At 46.1% G+C, this 19,488-nt stretch overlaps 1 protein-coding gene across 1 annotated transcript; it reads right to left on the reverse strand.

Moving 5' to 3' along the window:
• Window positions 1-601: 601 nt before the first annotated feature.
• On the reverse strand, window positions 602-3,235 carry LOC104073754 (glutathione reductase, mitochondrial-like; the record flags this gene model as incomplete). Its single annotated transcript, XM_009573643.1, is given in 7 exon segments — window positions 602-744; window positions 961-1,094; window positions 2,317-2,448; window positions 2,532-2,643; window positions 3,051-3,097; window positions 3,100-3,141; window positions 3,144-3,235. Coding segments are annotated over 7 exon segments (702 nt in total), but the record flags the coding sequence as incomplete, so codon positions are not given.
• Between the last annotated feature and the right edge of the window lie 16,253 nt (window positions 3,236-19,488).

A 19,488-nucleotide genomic window follows, 5' to 3' on the forward strand; every position in this document is an offset into this window, starting at 1 on the left:
CCCTTGTCTCCTCCACAGCCTTTTGCTCCCTTTCTCCAGCCAGCACACAACCGGGCAGGAACCCGAGACCGCAAACCCATTCTGGTCCCAAACCCACCACGACCACAAGTGCCACCATGCATGGGGTGTTCATCGCCCACAAAGCCTCGCTGGCACCCGGGAGCCACCCCCACCATTTGGCCGCCCACTGGGGTGTGCTGTTGCTCCCCCTTTAGTTCTCAGGCACTTTCGCCCCCCCCAAAAAAGCAGCGCCCCAGAGCTGGCTCTGCTGATGCTGATGGGGTTAGGAGGGCTGGGCAGGATTTTCCTGCCTGCCACCATTTTGCCAGCCGGGATTGAGACACCACAGCAAAGCCTGGAGCCGCACAACCAGAAAATGTGAGCGCCTGCAGCGGAGGACAGAGCCCACCTGGGATTCTCCAGCGCCCACGAGTACCCCGAGCGCCCAGCCGTCCTGCCCCACTCTGCTGCTCCCTGCACACCTTCAGTTCCAGGGAAGGCAGAGGAGGAGCCCTGCCACCGGCAGCCTTCCCCCAAACCACACCGAGGGACCACACCACCACCTCTCTTCACCTGCTGCTCGCATCCACCACCTCAGTACAGCATCACCAGCTCTTCAGCAGAAGTGGGGTGAATGGCAACAGTGTTGTTCAAGTTGGCCTTGGTGGCCCCCATTTTGAAGGCCATGGCAAAGCCCCAGAGCATTTTGTCACAGCCCAGCACTTGCAGGTGCAATTCCACCATCTTTAGGGAAGAAGCGAGAGGCTGGATGGGATCCAGCACTGGCGAAATCCAGGCTAAACACTGGGCTTGGTGCTGGGGAGCTGGATCCCAGCCCAAGATCTGGCCTGAGCAGGTCAGAGCAGACCACGCAGGGACAAGAGGATAGCTGCCGCGGCAGGGGGGAGCCAAGTCACCCTCCTGCAGGACGCAGTTGTCCCTCTGGTCCCTTCCATGCACCTTCTCCTCCTCGCCAGTGCACACCAGCTTCATGACACACTTAAACTTCCTCTGGGTGATGGTGTGGTGGAAGGGGGTGAAGCACGTGCTGTAGATATTCACGTTCTCCCTCCTGTGCGTGGCCACAGCTTCATCTGCAGCAGAAGACACGACACAGCAGGCAGGGGATTGTGGTGGTGCATTCCCCCTCTCCGCCCCGGGGCCGCTTGTTGATTTCAGAAACTCTCATTAAACCTTGGCCTTGGGGTAACAAATCAGGTGGTTGAGCGCCCCTTGACTGTATCAGAAACTCTGCATAGCTGAGGCTGGGGAATGTACTGACCGACCAGAAACTTCCGCTGCCTGGCCCAAGTGGGGGACAAGAGCGGGGATAATGCGCCATCCCCTGATACCCTTATCTGAGTCATTGCTCAAGTGGAACGATACCATTGTTACTGAAACCTTGAGAATTTTAACGGATGACTAAAGCCAATCATCTTGTGACCCTATAATTCATGGTCCCAAGTGAGGCCCTTTGAGCTCTCCTGGACCGCAGCGGGCTGCGCCCAGTATCTCCCTCTGAGTCGGACACCTCTCAGAGCTTGCGAACTCTCGAGCTTGCGATATTCAGAGGACCGTCGCTGACGACGAGACCTGGGCTGAAACACTCCTCAAGGCTCAAGGCCTCACCCATTGAGAAATGCCAAGGCATTTGACATGAATATTTCACTGGACGCAAGGGGAATTTTTAACAGGTATACCTTTGTATATTTATCTATCTTTGTGTCTGTGTGTGTGAGCTGATAGTAAGATAATTAATTGCTACTAAAATCTTATGACCTATCTTAAAACTGTGAATGAACCTTAAACTGCTATTGAACACATGTAATCCCGTAGATATAAACCATTGACCAAGTCTGGGACTAGGAGCGGATCCAGCCATACCTAAGCTCCATCAGGAATTTAGAAAGCAAGGGGGTCTACTCTGAATCTCATGACTCAACAGGAGGGTCTCCCTTACCCATTTTCATCCTCGGTCTCTGTATAAATCATACTAGCTCAATTCTAACTTGATTTTCGTTTGTATGCTTGATACGTGTAGTAAGTGATAGAGTGAACCTTGCTATCAAACTCTGTTAAGTCATGCTTTCATAAATTTCTATTAAAATCACTTTCTACCCATACTTTTGATGGTGATTCTTTAAGCGACCTCTAAACCACTCATTCGTGACAGGGATGTACCGTAAAAAAGAGAGTTAAAGCACATTTTGCAAGGCTCAGACCACTTGCCAGAGATCAGATCGTTTCCTCAAGCATCAAACCAGCAGCTCTGAGCTTCCCCCGTGCTGCCGCCCCCCGTGCCCTGCCTGCCCACACCTTCGGAGAGGCCCATGGTGCCGATGGGCGGGTGGCTGAAGATGATGGTGGGGGTGTCACGGTAGTCCAGCCGGGAGTCCTGCTTGCCCTCGAAGAGCCTGTGTGCCAGCTTTCTGCCAGGCACGATCGCCAGCGTGGGGAGGGACAGGGAGCCTGAGCCACGGCACAGCACAGGGACGAGGGGCTGTGGAGAGGGGGCACAGCTGCAGTACCACCTGGGGTGAGGAGGGCTCTCCCACAGACGTCCTCGACAGTGTAGACGCCTCTCCTTGTGGTATTCTGGTACTCATTCACTACCACGTGGCCCTTGGTGTCCACCTGCATGCCCTGCCGTGGGAAATGGCAGCTGCCTTGGCACCCCCCCTGGCTGAGACACGCTGCCACTGATGCCCAGGGGAGCCTGTGCTGGCTGCAGCCCGTGTTCCCAGCTGTGGGGGCACAGCAGGAACACCATCCCATGGCAGGCTCCGGAGACCCCCAGGACCCCCAGAGACCCATGGGACCCCTACCCATCAGTCACCCATAGCATGACGGACCATCTGGCAGGTGGTCCCCACTGCGAGGAGCGTGACGCCTCCAGTGCTTGCAAGAGGCAATGGCAGCCACGCTGCAGGTCCAGGGATGCCGCCAAAGCTGTGGCCCGGCAAGCAGCACTCAAAAAGCTGGCTTTCACCCCAGTCCTGCCTCTCCAGAAGGGATGAGACAAGCTGCAGGTCTGCTCTGCGTGCCTGTACCTGCACGTGCTTCCACACGTCCATCCCAGTGTTCTCCAGCTCCTGGGGCAGTTCGAGCTGATCATTGAGCCAAAGGTCCTCAGGGCCTTCAGTTGTCCCTCAACAGGGAGGATCTGGAGCCCAGTGTGGAAAGGATCCCCGCAATTTCCACCACAATGTACCTGGCACCAACAATAACACTGCGCCTGCGGAGAAGCAACGATACCGTGCAGGCATGCAGAGCGGAGAGAGATGGATGGGGCAACAGTGCAGGCAAAGGATCACAGATGTCTCTGCTGGGTTTATATCAGCAAGCTCAGGTACTGTGTTCACCCAGAGCTCAGTCCGGATTAAGGATGTGTGAACGTACCCAAGATGCGGGGTGAAGGGATTCAGACCATTTAAGCGTGCTTAGTTTTGCTTCAGGTCTGTGAGGAGGTCAGCTGTTACATGGAAAGTGTGCTGGATTAGAAATGCCCAATGGGATTATTTCACAACTCCTCTTACGCTGTTTAACCCCTAATGGATAAGAGACTGACATTACAATTCATATTTTGCATGTAGCAATAAGTGAACATTGAAATGAGATAGCTAAAAAGCAAAAATTAAAAACATAGACGTCTTTTTTCCCCAGCTCCGTATTACCACCCAGCTGGGGGATGTTTGGCAAAGGAAGCTGGGGACATCTTTTTGAACACCTTGGCCAGCCCTCATTCACGAGGATCTCTTCATGCCAGTGGTATGACATTTTGGTCTCCGTGTATCAAGCATGAGTTATCCCTGCCTCAGAAGCTGTTTTCTGCCAGTCTTTGCAGCTACAGCAAAGGTCAGCCCCGAGATCTTACACCCTTTAGCCCTTATTATTATCATCTTGGGGAGGGAATGTTTTCCACTTTGGTGTGCTCTAAGGAGTCCTTCTGACTGTAACTAGGCAATGGACAAGGAATGTGTCTTGGAAGACAGCGTGAAAGCTGCAGGTACAAAAAGTTCATTTAACGCATAACCATTTTCACTAAGAGTTGTAAGAACTAAGATATAAATAAGACACATTATTCTGCACAGTACTGCAGAATTACTTCCCAGAAACAGGCAGAGGAATTGACTTGACTAAACCTGATGGCTGACTCCTCTGCTTGGGAACCAAGATAAGCATTCCTGTTGACACCAGCTTGGATTTGGGCTGAGGATCTCCCTTCTTCTACCTCTATTTCCCCACTGTGACAGACCTTCAGAGCCAGGAGGGCTTTTGTCTTTGCAAGCCTGCTCTGGCTTTGGGAAGGCATCTTAGCTCCATTTTTTCCAGACTGGATGTTGAAGTGACAAGCAGGATTAAAAATGAAGTCTGCTACAGACTGAAACTGCAGGATGGGAAAAAATCCATCTGAGTAGTGATCTCTCCTGGTAAAGGCAGGGTAATTCCCTGTGTGGTGGGGTGAGTATTCACTAAGTGAGAGCAGTTTCATAGGACTGAAGCTCCACAGACAACAGTATAAAATATTTGAAGTGTTGACCTTACAGTCCTATAAAAGTGGGAGATGGGCATTCAGGTAATATGGAATCACTTCTAGTTTGGGGTCATTTCTTGTATCAAAACTAATGGGTATTGGCACCCAGGAGGGATTTTAAGTCGGTCTCTCCATGTTTGGTTCTGTAGATCACAGCAGCGTAGGCTCCTCAATCTAATGCTACAAAACAGAGAACTAAATACTCTCATAATTGTTATTTTAGGTCTGTATGAGCCATGTGCAAAGAAACTCAAACTAGCCCTCGTGTGAGAAGCTGTACAAATTCCAAAATAAGAAGGTATCTTGCTCCAAGAAATACATACATGACTGAATGGCTTTTTAGCTAGTAAATGAACACGGGCTGTGGATCTCAGCCATCAATTTGAACAGAGTACCTTAAATCCTGAGGGCATCAGCTTTACAATGTAATCTGTTTGTTCTTTTAGATTTCCTTAACTAAGATCTAATAGGAAATGAAACAAAATGAAGCAAAATGAAATGGGATGTTTTCTCAACTGGTCTAAAGGTCTCTCCTCCTGATAGTTCATAGGTCTGCACTGTTTTTTTTTCCAGCTGGGGATTATGCCCATTTTATCTATTTGAAAACAAAAATATCTATACATAGATAACAGAAGTGTGCATGTGTTTGTGTGTGTGCAGACATGTACATCTACATGTGAATAAATGCGTACAGGCATATACATGAATACAGCAAATATAAACCCCAGTTTTCTGAAAGATAATTGAAAACTTTTTAATTTACAGCACAAAAAAGACCTTTGCTTAATTGTGACAGCTGGAGGAGTGGTGGTGCCTTAGCCCAGCTGAGAACTTGAGCCTGGAAAGTGGCTCTATGGACACCACAGTCTCTGCTCTTCTTGCAGCAATCTGACTTCTCAGCTATTTCTCAGATTTTTCCTTCTCTTCTACTTGTATCTGTCAGTAACAAAAGAAAGGTGATCCACAAGTTACTTCAAAAGGAAAAGATAAAGTATGTGACAGACCCACTCTGCCTGCAAATCCCGACATCCTCCTCCCTGTCTAAGTCCATCACCAAACAGAAAGACCTCACCTGCTTTCTCAGAGTACACTGTTCACTCACACACCTCGGGGAAGGGCATAAAAGCACCTCTACTTTCAAAATCTCTGCTTCTGTGTACCTTGTGGACAGCTTAGCTCCAGGTTTCTCTTTAGACAGCCTTCGTGTATCTTTTTACTCTTCCTCTGTATGAAGGTACAAAGGAGCTGCGTATCAAAAAGGACCGTTTTCTTTCACTCCTTATCTAGTCTTACACTCACTGACCATATCCGGCTTTGAATCAACCTCTGCTCCTCACTGTTTGCTTGGACTTACTGTCTTGTTCCTGGCAGAGGGGACAGGCGGCCTTACTGTTCAGTGTTCAACCACACCAGCAGCTCTTCCAGGGGAAAGTGATGATCAACCTCCAATTTTCCCCACGGTTGGAACAGTTCGGCTCCATGGGCTATCAGAGAGAATCACACCAGCATCTTGTTTTCTGTGCGCCACAAGAACCACCGAGGAAGTGAAGGGGTTTAACGGGGTCTGCCAGAGCATACCTGCTGTGGTCCTCTGCAGGCAGACAAAAGCTCTGAGGAGACATCACCTTCCACCAGCTGCGCTTTTCTGATGCAAGGCTTAATGCAGAGATCATCAGACCTGAACTCTTGGGCATCCAATGCAATTCCTCGGTCTCAACTCATGGTGCCAGCTGAAGACCTTATTGTCCCCAAATGTCTCCCCCCCAGGGATTGTTAGCCCAGATGCTACTGCACACCCATCCTCAACTAGATCCATTTACCAAAGATCAATAGCCTAAAACACTTCAGTAGTAAACGAAAACAACAAATGAAATTGTATTTCCAGATAGGAGAAAGCCGATTTAAAATATTTTCTAACTTCTCAAAAGAAGTTTGTTTATAGCTGACATCTCTTCTACGATACAACACTGTTTCCATGCAGGCTGAAATTGTGGGGACGGGAAAGGTAAGCGCAGTGTCTTTCGGAGCCCATATCTCACCTGCTGGAGCAGAGCCCTCCTGTGCTGCAGGCTGTCACCACGACTGAAGCACCTGATGCTTCTCCCTGTCTGGAGCAGTGCCAGTCTGACACCACCAAGAGCCTGAGAGGACAAGAAAAAGAGGTGGGTGACAAGGGGAGGCAAAAAGACATCAGGATCATCTGCCAGAAGCAGAAGGTGGCAGAGCTGGAGAACAGAGAAGAGAGCGCTGATCTCCCACAGGAACCACACATACTCCCATGAGCCTTTCCACCATCCACCTTTTCTTCTGCAACTAGAGGAAAGGCTTTGCGAAAGCTGTTTCCCTCCTTTTTAAACAAGACACTAGTAGCACCAATATGATGAGAGCCATCTCTCAAGGCAATTTGCATCATTTCAGTTTCCATGGCTTTGAAAAAGAAAGTTTTCTCTTGGGGTTACTTTGATATGTGCAGGTACAAAAGAGATTGCAGATACCATGTACTGAAGTAGTCTCCCCCAGCAAGAAGTTCATGAACACTGTGGTTGAGCCACCTAGTGAAATCATGGATCCATGGATCCATATGAAGTACAGCTTTGTATTCAGAGGTTCAAAGGCAAAAAGGATGTTTGTTAGGCAAGGTAATAAGGCACGGCTATTGTATGTGCTTTGCAATCTTTTATATCAGGCATTTATGTGTTTCTGCTGAGAGTCAGGAGCTCAGCAGTGTTTGCAGTAGCTAGTTCATTCTTTTCATCCAGTTGCTGGTGCACCACTGGGGCTTAGCAACAGGGATGTTTGGATGCTGTCTGATCCCCATTATTTTAGCTGACCCACATGTCAGCTTCAAAATTGGTAACCTAAGTTTTTAGAGAGCAAGAAAGAGAGAAGAAGAGAAGGAAAGCAGAAGGAAAGCAAAAGCACTTAGCAGTGTATCCCTATTATTCAGCCAAGATCATGTTCAGTTTGGTGTGCCCTGCCCAAGGGAGAAAGAAACTGTTGCTGGAAAAGAGGATATGGGTGTCCTAAGGAGCCAAAGAAATAAAAGAAACCCTCCATGAAACAGATTACCCAAATTGCTTCTTATCCCAATTATGGAATTAACTCTCAGGACAAGACACCTCTGTGTACGTTAGAACAGCACCACTGGCTCAGACCAAAGATCTGATCTCTGCTGGGGCCCCGAGCCCATGGGTAGGGAAGAGATGTCAGAGGAAGGGAAGGTTTACACTCTTCTCAGGGGCCAACATTTGAAGAGCTTCCTGACCTGGTGGTTGTGTCACTCCATCCCATTTGGCAACCCCCCCAGGGCATACATCCTCCCCTGTCTCTTTGAGCCACCCTTATACTTCCCAGAGCATCCTGGGGAGAGGACTGTAGCACACACCACCTTCCCTGTTAAAACACCTTCTAGGTGGGGAAAAATGAGTATGTCTAAATTCAGCTGTAACTGGTTTTATTTCTGTCCTGTGTTTCATCTGGGTTGCAGGTCTGTAGACTGATTCGGATACTAATAGCCCAGGATTAGTGAATATGTTCTCTGCATGGCTGCATGAATGAGGTCTGCCATAATATACCAAAAATGAGACTCTCTACGTCAAGATGTTCACCATCAATGATGAATGGTTGGAGCGGTGTATTAATCTAGGTCTGGTAAAAACAGGCAGAGGACTACCTATAAAGATTTTTTCCAAGGATTGCTATTGATATTATTTATCAGTTTAATAGCATGCTATAGAAGGAGGTCTGGTTTAGGCTGCTCTTAACTTTCAGTTCAATAATGCACAGAGCAGTGGGCGTTGTTGAGAAATTCAGCATTCTCACTCCTGTGGGAGACGCAAAGCATCAATAAGGTACACATAGTTTACCAATTTCAGTTCAAGCTTCCAGTAAATAAGCCTCAGCCTTCTGCTGTACATCAGGGTGATGAAGAGGGGAGTGTTGCGGCTTGATTCCCACGATAGCCATTTCTTTTTTCTTTTGACTTAAAGAAATGTCAGCCTACTCTTGACACATTTGAAATATCTGCACTGTGGTCTGCAAGACCTATTTCAGGACTTGCTGGAAGACATATTTCATGTTCCTATTTAATTTCTCTTTTTCTTTTTTGTTTTTTTTAGTCTTGGATAAACTGTTCGCTAATGGCTTGCTTTAATGTTTCAGATTGTATTGTACAAAACACTGCTCTTAGCCATACAAAGTAACAAACAAGTTACAACTGTCTTTCATTAATATTAGCAAGGCTATCCAAATGAGAACAAAATAACTCAATAAAGATCCTCTTCCCAAGTCTCCTGCTATTATTCCTACTTCACTCGACTCCATTTTTCTTTTTCAGAGTTCATTTCTAAAATAAACCAAAAAAGCAAGTTTCAGCCATGTCTGTGCATTGAGAAGCTGCTCGCTCTCTAACCTCCTCCACTTATTTTACTGGAACGACTCAGAATAAAGCGATTTATACAGGGAAAACACCACTCTCAGACCTCACCCGTTAATCTCTTTTTTCCCTTCGTGCCATAGTTAGGGAGCCTGTGGCAGATCTTTTTATGTAAAGGTATTTTCTGCCACGAAACCCAGAGGCAACGCAGTTGCCTTTCCAGGAGCTCGGTCGGGGACAGTGTATGTTGCCCTGCCCTGCTCCAGCTGCTGCCTTGAGCCAGGGGAAGTGATGTGTGGGTCAGCAGCAAATTTGGGAAATGCCAGAACAGCACCCGACCATGTTCAGAACACCCCCTTTTAGCTCTAATCACATGAATTGAATCAGAAAACTGGTTTTCCCCCAGTAGTCTGTTTTTTGGGCTGTTTACAAACACTGGGGCAATCCTGCCCCTCCCAAGCCACCAGAGACCCTGATGGCAGAGGCAGCCTCACCAGCAGAAGGATTTGCTTCTCTCCTGGCACAGCTCAAGCAGGTTCCTGAGGGGCATTTACAGAGCTGAAGAAGATGCTGCTGGCACTGTGCGAGGAAGTGCAGCCCCACCGAGCCCCTGGGCTGCCAGGAGCCAGCAGGCAGGGCTGGTGGGGACAGACATGGCATGGGGCTAACGAGCTGCTGGTACCCGAGCTGACCCCAGGCTGAGACTGGGTCTCTGTGCCTGTCTCGAGAGCCGGCACACGTGTCCTAAGCAGAGGTTGGATGGTGGTGAAGCTCTGCAGTGTGGGGAAACCTCAGCTGCTTCCACTATCTGTCTACAAGATGTTTCCTGCCCTTGGTATATACCTTAAGGATGCTTTGAGAGGACGAGCTGTTAACACTTGCTCCATCACATTGGTTGGGCTGGTCCTTGCCACATAAATGTACTTTGATCAGAGAAGCTTCCCCAGTTTCGTTCACTGCTGCAAACCCCACGGCCACACGTGCCTCCTTTGTGGCTCCATTGTTGTCAGTTTGGGCCACCACCAGCACCAACCCCTTGGAAGAGGAAAGACAGAAATGCTGTCAGAGGAACCTCTTTCCCCGAGGCAGCACAGATAACACCCTCTACCACTGCAGGGTGCTCACCCCTGTTGCATTACTGCCTTGTCAGCATCCAGAAAGGGATTACAGAAGTCTGAAATATGTCCAGATGCATGGGAGGAAAAGAAAATGCAGCTATTTTAAATGTGTAGGACCACTGTAAGATACAGGTCATCTGAGAAGATCCTCAAGATGCTCCAAGCTTATTTTAACTAAAAACTTATTTAACTTATTTTAACTAAGACAAAGTGCTTTTTAGAACTAACAATTTCATTGGAAAACTCAAGAAATCTCCTCTCCAGCTGAGCATTACATAAAAAGAGTGCAAACTGTTAAGGCTGCAATCTGCACAGTCACACAGGGCCCTATATACTTAGAGATGTTAGACTGAAAGTGAGGATTCATAAAGAATACTATTTAAGAAACAAGGATGTGTTATTGTGCGGCAAAATGCACTCCTTCCTGTGTTGGCGTTTTGGCTGAAAACAGGCTAACAATGTGGATTTCTTTATACTACCCCCCAAATCAGAAATGTTCCTATTTTTTCAGCTAGTTGTCCCACCAACAACTTTAACGTTTATTATATGCTTAATTTCACTCTTCTCAGTGGAGAAGGAGCTGAACTCATGTTTTTCGCAGGGGCTTGTTGAAGAGATCTGCTCGTGCCAGCAGAGCTCGTTTCACATCTGCAGAACTTGCTAACCAGCCATAGTCTGCATTTAGGTGCACCCCAATATCTCTCTGTACTTTGCTCTCCCTGGGCTTTGTTTCTGGCAAAAAGGCTTTAAATAGTTCAGAGTGGTACTGCACATGAAAAGAGGAATGAATATGCTCCATCCCTGGCAGAAGAGGCAATAGCCATCGTGCGAAGGAGAAGACTCTCTCCCAGACCTGCTGAGGAAAGACGCATACTTGGTCATCATGAAGTGGCACTTTCCTGAGGTGCCCATCATGCTTTCTCTCTCTGATGCACACCAGTACTGCACAACTGGAGAGAGAGCAGGGAGGTGAACCTGCACTTTTTCAGTGCTGTTTGTGTTCTCTCAGTGCTTCAGGATTTGTCTCTGTGGCTGACCCACAAGGCTGCCTCCAATGGGAAGATGCCACTGACCAGAAGCAATAGGAGCACAAGCTGCCCTCCAGTGAATTTCTTTGCCAGCAAAGTGCACCAGAGACATGAGGTGACTTTCAATAGACCAAGCCAAATGCACTAGTTCTGCAGCACGTGGCACCAATTTATCTGTAGAGGAGGCATCACCAAAGCCAAGCAGCAGCTGATTTCTGGAGAGGTGCTAGTTGTAACCCAGTAGCTTCCTTACCTGCAAATCACCCAAGGCAGCTGCAGAGCCATCCTAGGGATGCAAAAGCACTTGCCCACCAAGAGGAGACACATCGGCTCTCTTCTCTTCTACACCTTCTTAAAAAACTGCCAAGACCTGTGTGAAAATATCAGGTGTTATCTTGAATTACTGTTAGCACAGAAATGCTCCATCCATGTAAGTCCAAACTGAAGTGTACATTTTAAAGTCCTCTTAATGTGTATCTTCCTTAGGAAGAAAAAGATGTAAACCAAGAAAGAACTGCAATACTTCAGTTCCTAAGGCAGCATACACAATGTAACCTGGGTTGCATGACACCTGTACATGTAATTAGTAATGCAAATTAGTAAGTTTAATTCTAGGAACAGGTGGATTACAGTATTCTCTAGCTTTATTTTTCAGCTTGCCTCTGGTCATTCCTAAACAAAAGCGCTGTAGGTAATTCTGTAGATACTACACTAAGTGACATGATTAAAAGGAAAAAGGTAATTTAAAAGCTTGTGTATAATAAGATACGTACTTAATTGTACAGTACACCTTAATTAAATAATCATTATTCATAAATTTAATAAGCCTGTGAAGTAATTTGCCTCCAAGGCACCCAATTAAAATAATGGCAATGAAATCTTTGCACAGCGAGACAGGTACTCAGGACCCAACAGCTTTCAATGAAAAAGACTCCCTGGTGCATACGCCCAGCACCTCTGACAGTCTGGCCACCTCAGCTAAGGACCACAGAACCAAGCTGTGAGGCGAGCCCCAAGAGGACTTTTAATGCAATCATTTGGTTTAGGTGCTCAGCACTTGAAGCTGGCTGTGCTGTGGTTCTTCTAAGAGAAGGAAAATATCCTTTCCAGAGGACTGAGAGCTTCTGTCCGGTTGTGGGATGGACTCGAACAGCTTTGGAAACGTGGAGACACAGCAGCAGTGAGGTCTGCTCGAAGTGGAACAGGGCTGCCGTGAAGGGAACCAAGAACCAGCTGTTCCTTTGAGCTTGGACATCAATTCTTATTCTCATTCCTCATGTCGTGCTGAGCGTAGAAAAGGTTTTCACCCCAACAGGACTTTAATGGACCTCAGTCATCTCCAGGAAGCTTTTCTTACTGAAGGTTTCCACGCTTTTGCTCATTTGTATGTCTCCCCAGCCTGGGATATCCCAAAAGCGATGACTAGTTTACACTTCTCAGTCCTGCTTAGGACAATGGGGTATCCCAAGGGCCTAGGGATCTAGGAGAGACAGCCTTTACATGCACTGCTGCCATACAAGAGGCTTGTAGTGAAAACACTATCAGGAGCTAAATTTATTTAGCTCAGCTAAGAACTGTGCCATAAGTGATCTTCTCACATTACCTGCAACATCTCTTATTTACTGACCTTCCAGAACAGGAAGACTTTGCCAGGCAAAAGCTTATTTCCTGCCATAATTTTCTCGATTGCCTTTTTCCATTTTCAGACTCAGAATATTTTTTAGCCTTATCTAGCACTAATCATGTCCTGTACAAGAAGATATCGTCAATAACAGGTAAGGATGACTAACAATTATTTTTCCCTTTTCTTTCAAATATGAGGCAGGTGATTCCCCGCTGCCAAGTTCTGCAGAGCAGGACTAAAGACCCAGTCTGAGCTTTCCAAAGGAGTGAAAGGGAAATTAAGCTGGCACAAGAGACAGCTTTCTCTTAGTTTCTAGGGAAAGGTCCACTTGTACCTCTGTATCTTACAGGCACAAGCAGATGGCCGAGCTCCAGCTGAGTCACTGCTTTTCTAAAAAAGCTCAGAAGCAGGGTATTGGTATCTCCAGCTGCACAAAGTCACCTCTGCAGGTAAACCTGGCCTGGTAAGACCTGGCCATGCTCTGGTGCTGCAGGATTTGGCCCAACACCAAGGATGCAACTCCTCAAAACTCTGGGCTTAATTCTCACTCCAGCTTAGACACTTCATGCTCTCCAGCTCCCTCGATGCAGATACCATCCACTGCTTTATTTACAAATAAACCAGAAACGCCTATAAATCCTTATTCACCTTATTTTCCAAACAAGGCTGAGGTGGGCTTTTTCCCCCCCTTAACCTGTTGTATGGTACCTCAGAAGGATCACCCATTGCCTTCAGTTCCTTCCAGACTAAGGCATAGCTTTTCTTGAAGTCTGGGGAGGCTTTTCTATTTCTTCTTTGGTTTGGGGATCTGTATAATACTGGGAGATTGTATGACTCGCACATGCAGCAATTTTTAACACTTACCCTGAGAGATCCAGGAGAGGCTCATCTGAGAAAGTCTTACAGTGGGTGCTTAGCTTTGTCAATGGCACAGTTCGGACCAAAGACCCCCATCTGAAAAATGAAATGCCCACAAATCAGCAAGATAAATAACACAGCCTTTCCAGTCCTCATTGGCAGGATACTCACAGAGCCAGCTGACTGCTTCAAGGATAGAGGAGCTTTCCTGGTACGAGCGTGCTCATGGAGCACTCTGCCAGAGCTCAACAGGCAAAAACCCACATTTAATCATCTTAGGATAGTGGCAAGCTGGGCTGCTCTGAGATGAAATTAAAATGTTACAGTTTGAACGTCAGACCATCAAAAAGTCAACACTCAGCCTCTGAACACTGGTTCTAGTAGAAAACTGAAAAATAGGGCTGTCCCAGAGCACTCTGCTGACTAGAGAGCAGCATGCCAAGGTCCAGCTGGGCAGACAACACAGCTGGGAGTGCACATCACACCTCCACGCTGCAAGCATCTTCTAAGCTAACAGAGCTCAAATGCTGACTGTGGTGTGGGAGCATGGGAAAGGTCGTGGAGAAAATCAACCAAACGACATGGCTGCTTTGATACTGCATTTATGATTTGATAGTACTTTCCCTGGTTTGCAAAAAGAGTCTGCTGGAATAGCTGAGAAAATCTCCCTTTCTGAAATTCAATACCTGAAATTCCCTTCTCAATTTCACCGCTGTATTTAACATAGGAAGATACAGTGCTACAACAGATCTCCTGATGAATATTTCCTTTTCTACCAGTGAATTGCCAAAGGCAGTTGAAACCAACTAGAACAGGAGGTTAGACTCTGGTGTAACTAGATCTACCCTCATTAAAAATCATTAAAAAATCCCATCCTGTGTTGTCATGTAAGTCAGGACTGATAAAAAGAAATGCACCTGGAAAGCATGCTCTTTTAAAATGTCCATGTCCCCCTGTCTTGACTTACATCTTGATGCATGAAGGATTTGACAAGACCGATCATATTGCTTTTCTCCATCTCTCTAGTGTTCATCTGCTGGCCACAGCTTCTGATTTATATCAGTCTGAAGTCAAGATCAGGTTGGTGAAGTTTTGGCCACCTGCAAGCAAAAAACAGAAGAAAAATGTGCTTGTTTGTGAAATATTCATCTGACGTTTGAAACTCAGGATTAAATTCATGGCTTTCCTACAGAATCCCAATGGATGACTGGGCAAACCAACTCAGCTCTGGGTCCTGGAGCTGGACTCCTTTTCTTGTCTTATACAAACCCTGCCAGGTCTCATGCCTCATGTGTGTGGATCTCCCAAACAAACAATAAAGATCTTGCACACCTTGAACTCACCCTAACTCTCCTTAAAGCAACGTCTATTGTTTAACTCAGTAAAACGCTACAGCATCCAAGTCCCCTAGTAGCTCTGTCACTGCTCTAAAACGCATTGCTGGAGAGAGTGTGACTGAAAATGAAGCCAAGAGAATGAGATGTAAAGCACTGGCTATCAGGTTTATACCAGAACACAGACCAGAGTTATTGTCCAGAAAAAGCTGACGGGAATCTGATTATATTTCACTATTATGTCTCTGTATTGCCCCTTTGCTTTAGCTATTTGTCTGTTAAGCAATCTCCCCAAGTAGATGACTTCTTCCTGCCTTCTCCCATCCATCTCCACTGTATACCAGCAGCAAGACGCATGGGTTAGTGGTGAGGATCCAACACCATTTGCACTCTAAAATATGCATCACCTCCATTCCCCGCTTGTCATTCACTTCGATGCGATGCTTTCCATCAAAGGCTGTCCCAAACCAAATGGGGAGTGACAGGAATGGATGGTCTTGACATGGAGCCTCCTGGTTTGATGCATTTTTTTCAATTTGCCATTAATGCACTGGAAATTGTTCTCTCTGACCATCCATTTGTTTTCTCTGCCAGCAGAGCGGAGAAGTAGCCTCTCATATCATGTTCAGATGGGGCAAAAAACAGGCAGAGCTTAAAATCACTTCAGTTTTGTTTCCTTCCCAGGTATATGCCAGGTTTGTGCTGAATAACTAATCTGATTTTCTACCCACAGATTACACAAAGAAATTTCCAAAGCCTCATCATGAACCTGGATGTTCAGATCATCCTCAGTTTATTTTCAGATCCAAGAGTCTGTGTTTGAATCTTTTGCTTGTTTGGAAAATTTCAGCCCAAGGAACAAAATAAGGGTGAGGGGCTCCAAATTTAGAAGAGAAAAAAACCTGCCTCCTGAAATGATCCCACCACAAAAGTATTGTTATTTTCATTCTGGGAGATATTTTTAAATGTCAAAAAGCTGTTTTGACTTAGTTTGAAATATAGAAACTCCACCCTGGACGACCGTAAGGGTGTCAGATGCCACCACACATACCATAGGAACCAGGGCTGGAAGGGGAGCATCAGGAACCCACACAGTCTGTCCTACGGGGTTCACACTTGTGTGTGCAAAGTGGCTGTAACTATACCTCCAGACCCAAATCCCAAGTTCAGAATATCTCATCTTACTTGAGATGGGAATTCCTTGTTTCGGGCACATCGCCATACCAATTATCACAATTTGCACTGGAGCAGCCAAGGAAGGGCAAACAAGGGCTCACCAGAGTACAGCAAAAGAACTGCGTTAACACTCGGAAAGATTAATCGGCTCCTTCCACCAAAAAAGTGCAATTCCAGCAGCAACCTAGAAGCAGCAACTGGAAACATCAGGCAGATGGGAACTGAGTGAACCCAAAGTCACAGCAAGACAATTTCTGATGAGCAGTGATGCTGTGCATCCTCAGCTAGGACAGCACTTGCGAACAAGACAGTGTTCTTTCCCTGCTATCTTGTGGGCTGCATACGTAGCACAGCAAAGTGACTAGAAACTCAGTTTCACACATTTGATGACCTGCTTCATGTTTGCTTTGTGCCACTGAGGCAAAGTTGAGCAGACAGTGCCTGCCTGTGCATCTACCCCTACGATATGGGGCCAGGTGGGGAATAAGCTGCAAACACAGTTGAAACATGCACAGAAACATGTCTATCTCTAGAAAGATCCTGCAGATGAAGGTGAAAATGGGATAAAAGATATGTGAATGGGGGAAAGGTCTCTTCTCTGCACAAGACCATCAAGTCCTATGTACATTCATAAAAGGCTCACCTTTCCTCCTTCCTGCAGACGCAGCCAATGTCTCACCATCCTGACTTTCCTGCTTTCCCCTTGTTTTTCCAGTGTTGAGTGTCATTCCCTGAATAACAAGACTATTCCAGAGGCTGGAAGACCTCCTCGAGAAGAGAGTCTCGTGACTTTTACTGGTGTAAAGAAAAAAAGAAAAAGAAAAAAAGAAAGCCAATTTCCCTGCCAGCAGCCTTCCATTAACCAGGAGCTTGTGCATGGGTGATGGAGGGGAACGCTCCTGGGAAGAAAACAGATTTCAGTGTCAAGATTGCAAAGGGTTATTAATATAAACAGAGTATATAAACTAAAATGATTGCTGAAAATGATGAAAAAAAAATCTCAGCAGTATCATTCTCGTGTTGCCTGCTCACCATTTGAGAGTTTAAAGGACAGAATCATCACATGGCTCCAAGAGGCTTCCTGGAAACACTCCTGTTTGCCTTCAAACATGCATTTATTCTCCTGACCATGGGATGCATAATTGACCTGCTGTATTTAGCAGCTGTGATTATCGGAGCAGCTTCCTTCTAGGTAGGGAATGCAGCAAATACAGTTGCCTCAATATTGTTCCCATTTTGAGGGGACGGAAGAGGTGTTGGTTGAAGTTGTAGACTTCAGTAGAAAGAAATAGTGAAGGTCGGGACTTTTTCCCTTAGCAGCCCCAAAGAACAGCAGGACTAAGAACAACAGCCCTGGGTCTCAGCACCCAGTTCAGCCAGAAGCAAGCTTAGCTGGCAGACTGGATGGTTTCAACTCAAGTTCAAGCAGAGCCCTGGTTCTGGCTCAGCCCTGACTGCAAGCAGGCTGGGGGGCTGCAAACACCCTAAGTGTTGGTCAGAAATGGTGTTCTTTATGGCTGGGGACAGCAGAACAGTTAGGCCAAGTTCCTGAGAGAGGCCCACGTCAGCCATGTTCCTAAGGCAGCTTTTTAAGCAAGTCATTTGAAGGTGGAGACTGGGACATTTTCATCAACTGCATATGCATATTTTGCTATTTTGGGGAAACATACTTTAGTTCGGTTTTTGGGTGCAGCCCAGGAGAGAGAAACAAAGGCAGGGGGTATTGCGTGGGAAAAGAGAAACGAGACAATACATTTTTCTATAACCAGCAGAGCTGAAAGGTTCTTGAATTAAGATTAGGGAAATGAAATTACACCTTAGGGGCTGTGGAGACACAGGTTTTTGTAAACTATAGCCATACAGCCCATCACAGGCAACGAGACTTTCTACATTCCCATAGAGGGAAATGGGACCTTGCTGTTCTCCTGGCTCAGGCTCCAGCATCAAATCCAGCTCCGAACCTGTCCCACTGTCTGCATAGACTCCGAAAGGAATTATTATTTTTTACTTTTTTTTTTTCCCAAATGTGAGGAATATTAGTCTTTGGGCTTTCTACACCTCATACCAACATCTAAATACAAGACAGAAGTAGGAGAATGACATGGGTGGGAAGGGACATTTGATAATTCGTAGGAGCATTTGATAATAAGTGCTGTGGAGGATGGGACACTAAAGAAAGTGGATGTGGGCTTGGTCCTGTGTCCCTGTGATCCCAAAACTCTATTGTATGCCTTTGAGTGGTACCCAGCAGCCTTTTTAAAAACTTTAATAGCCAGATAAGGCAATGCTTGAATTTCTCTACTCTAGAAAAATTTTCTTCTTTCCCCTTTCCACCACCCCCTCCACCCTTGGAAGGCCAGCTATATTTAAATTTAAAATTGAGAATCAAGTTTTCCTCTCCTACCTTAAAAAAATGAACATATGCACCTAGAATTGCCTTTGATTAATAACATTAAAAAAGGAGAAGAAAAAAAAATGGTAGAAGCCACCAAAATTCTGATTTCTATGCTGGCACCTAGCAATGAAACATATCAGAAGAAATATGCTCTGAGACTGGATTGCTCTGAATGACAATGAGAAAACAGTGTGCAGGGGTTGCTAAATAGACTTGTTCTGTCCTGGGTGAGACTGTAATACCTTGCTACATCAAGCAAGCACAACCAGAGGTTCAGTTGTTTACACAGTGCTATTTTGTTCAATACCTTTCTGTCTTTCTCAGACTGAAACAAGTAAAAACATGATTGATACCCATGAGTATTCTCCTACGTGAAATTATATTAGCAGAGCATTAGCAGGTACGTTTTAAACAATTAAGCTGATGACAGTCAAATCCTAAAGATGCACAACCCTTCCTTTCGACATTTAAGTTTCTCTTCATATATTTGCCTATTATGGTTTTGCATCATTGCATATCTACTGATTTCACGACAGTATGTTCATGCTGACACTACAGTCACCTACACATTTCACAAGTATCTTCTAAATGTAGAGACGCGGTAGCAAAGCAAAACCCTGTGGAATAACTACAGGATAAAACTGTTGAGGTGCCTTGCACTGCTTTGCATATATCCCAACTGTCATGGTTAACGAGGAAGAATACAAGGTCCCTGGAGAGCTGAACTCTAACTCTTCCTCTTTCACAAGGAGTGCCACTTTCTTTGTGGCACTGATAAATCACTCCCCAGCCTCCCTCTCCACACCCCAAACCTCTGCATCATCTCTTGAGACAGGGGAGCTTTATGGGATTTCCTGACACTCTCCATTGGCAGTGCCTAACGCAAGAAGCTACTGAAGTGACAGGAGCCTCTAGAGCCTACAGTCATAATCATCTCTGAACAACACGGCATCGGTCTTGTCCAGAAGGTGTATAACCAGCACCTGCAGTTTTCCAGCTCTGCTTGCTGTTGTTTTTTCAATAGGAAAAGCCAGGTGTGGGAGAGC

Source organism: Fulmarus glacialis, unplaced genomic scaffold, assembly GCF_000690835.1.
Source record: "Fulmarus glacialis isolate BGI_N327 unplaced genomic scaffold, ASM69083v1 scaffold8160, whole genome shotgun sequence".
Lineage (NCBI taxonomy): Eukaryota > Metazoa > Chordata > Aves > Procellariiformes > Procellariidae > Fulmarus > Fulmarus glacialis.